We start from the raw sequence: 2,453 nt of genomic DNA on the forward strand, positions 1-2,453 counted from the left end.
AGGAGTGTAAGGATCAAGAGGTCTCCGAAATGACAGTATCGCCATCATTGATAACTACGTCGAGATGTGATGTAACACTGAAAGAAGCATGCCTCTTGTTTCAAGAAAACGATGATAACAACAAGAGTGGTAGTATGGACATGCCAGCATGTTTCTACGCATTTCCACATCCTCACGTGCGAGCCAGTCTTACCATCGATGGAGAAATACGGCTTTCTACTAGCTCGCAGGAGGAGAGCGCTGACATTCCGTTGTGTACACTAAATCTCACACAGCAACTCAAGGATGAAAAGAATGAGGACGGTGGATCATTCATGGTATGTTGAGAGAGCGCATGCCCGCGAACGGTTCTCGATTATTTCAACAAATCTGTTGTCTACGTAATTACTGACCACAATCATGCTTTCTCCTTCTACTTCACCTTGTAAGAGGCAGGCAACAAACATGGCGACAGGCGCAGCGCATCTTCAACACAACGGATAGTCTGCTTGCACTCCAGCTCCCTTCTTCATCTTCTCCTCTCTCTTCTCTGCCTCATTCAATGCCGATCCTTTCTCTCCTCCTCCTTCCAATGGCGCTGAAGAGAAGACAGCGAATGGATATAAGGAGTCAACGACAGCGGCTTCTATCTTCATGGCCACGTCTGCATTGGCTTACAGGTGTGTGCATGACCCTAACACACGTTCAAAAGCGCCGTGGATGGAGAGAAGGGAGAGATCGGGGATTGTTCGCCCATGCACCTTGTGTGTCTCAGCATCGTTTTCGCTTTCATCTTCGAGATTTGTCTTCTCCATCAACGCGTGGATGCATTAGCTTTTGGGGGGGGCGCCGCCATCATCGTAGGCTGTGTGGTTTCCGTACGCAGCCAAAATATCTTGACAGGTAAAAAGGGATGAAAAGATGGGGAAAAGTGGGAGAAGTGAAAGGGGGGGCAGGTCTCAAGAAAGCCATCAGAGAGGAAAACGAGGACTAGAAGGGAATATGAAAATCATGTCAAAGCAAGTTTGTCTGCCTCACTTCGGACTTCCTCTTGTCCTACCCTCCGAATTACCTCCTCCTTCGCCTTTGTGCCATTCTTCGTTGCTTGCTCGGTCACTGCCTTTTATCTCCAGGCCGCGACAAGGAGCGGTCAGCTGCCGATGCGACGCGTGCTCCTGTTGCTTCAATTCTCCTCGCTTTACCCTCATGGCGGCCGCTCGACGCCGAGACCTAAACACGGGGAGGACGGAGCGAGCGCAATGAAAGAAGGAGACGCGAATGGCTTGACGCATTGAAGACTGTCTTGTGCAGAAATGCGGCTATCTTTTGTGGTTGGAGAAAGATTACCGTGGCTTAGGATCTTTAACGGGGGACATAGAATGTGAGTGGCTATTTTTGGGTCATTAGAAAGCCGGTTTTGCGCAAGAAATTCAGGCATACGGGGGCAATAGACTTGTTGATTATTCCGGTTCCTGGTAGGAATCAATGGAAACACAGAAAATAAGTAGCAATAGAATCCATAGGCATGTTCTTCAATTTTAGAGATCGACTCAACCATTGTACTTACCAGAGTAGGGCTAAAGCAGATAAAAGAAAAATGTGCAAATCTCTCCGGCACATTAAAGGGAGGATTTCGGTTGATGAGGGATGACTTATGCTCACATAGAGGAAGAAGAGAAAGCAAGTCAAGCCTATGCTATCGAGCTGTGGTTCATCTTATTGTTGCTCCGATTCTTTTCTTTGAACGAAAAGTAGATTTATGGTTGTTTTCTCACGTTAAAAATCACATGCGCACTTTTCTTTTTATCCATCACGTCCAAACATCACGCTTCCTGAATCGTCGTCTTATCAATCTTCAATGCGGTTTCCTTAGTTATTCATAAAAAATTCTGAGTGAGAGAGTACTGAGCACCCAGCCTTCAGACCTCCACCCACTTATTTGTTATTTCGCTGAAAGACATCCTCATTCCCCCTCAGCTTCTCTTCCCCCCTGCAAAACCCCGACACCTTCCATTCTGAACGGGCACGAACCAACCCTCCAACGATGACTCTCGTCCCTCCTTATCCAAAGTGAATCGCTTCCTCCTATCTTAAAGCTCGCCCTCGCGCCCTCCTTCCACTCCTTCCTCCTCCAATATCCACACATCACCCAGCCTGGAATTATCCGGGGCTAGTCCCCCCACGACCACGTACCCCTCCGTCCGAGTCACACAGTGCCCGTACCATCCCCGAGGCGAGGGGGCGGACGCAGAGGCAGAGAGAGCGGACTTGAACCCTTCCCCTTTGAGGTCCAGGGAGAAGAGGAGGGTGTCGGCCGCAAAACCCCCAGCGCCCTGCGGAGGGGGGGAAAGGGGAGGGTGAGAGGTGAGGGCTGGGCGCGAGGAGGGGGCGGGGGAGAGGGACCCAAAAGAAAGTTTCAGTGCTCTATCAACTACTTCCTTTCCTGCCCTTCTCACCCTCTGTCCTTCCCTTCT

At 49.7% G+C, this 2,453-nt stretch overlaps 1 protein-coding gene across 1 annotated transcript; it reads left to right on the top strand.

The window, feature by feature from the left end:
- Window positions 1-224: 224 nt before the first annotated feature.
- NGA_0556900 (uncharacterized protein) lies at window positions 225-1,213 on the top strand (the record flags this gene model as incomplete). The annotated part of the gene is made up of 4 exons (XM_005855828.1): window positions 225-317; window positions 484-659; window positions 755-882; window positions 1,113-1,213. Exons 1-4 carry the CDS (start codon window positions 315-317, stop codon window positions 1,211-1,213), a joined length of 408 nt encoding a protein of 135 aa, XP_005855890.1. The 5' UTR covers window positions 225-314.
- Window positions 1,214-2,453: the final 1,240 nt, after the last annotated feature.

The sequence above is a fragment of the Nannochloropsis gaditana genome (assembly GCF_000240725.1).
Source record: "Nannochloropsis gaditana CCMP526 unplaced genomic scaffold scaffold089, whole genome shotgun sequence".
NCBI lineage: Eukaryota > Eustigmatophyceae > Eustigmatales > Monodopsidaceae > Microchloropsis > Microchloropsis gaditana.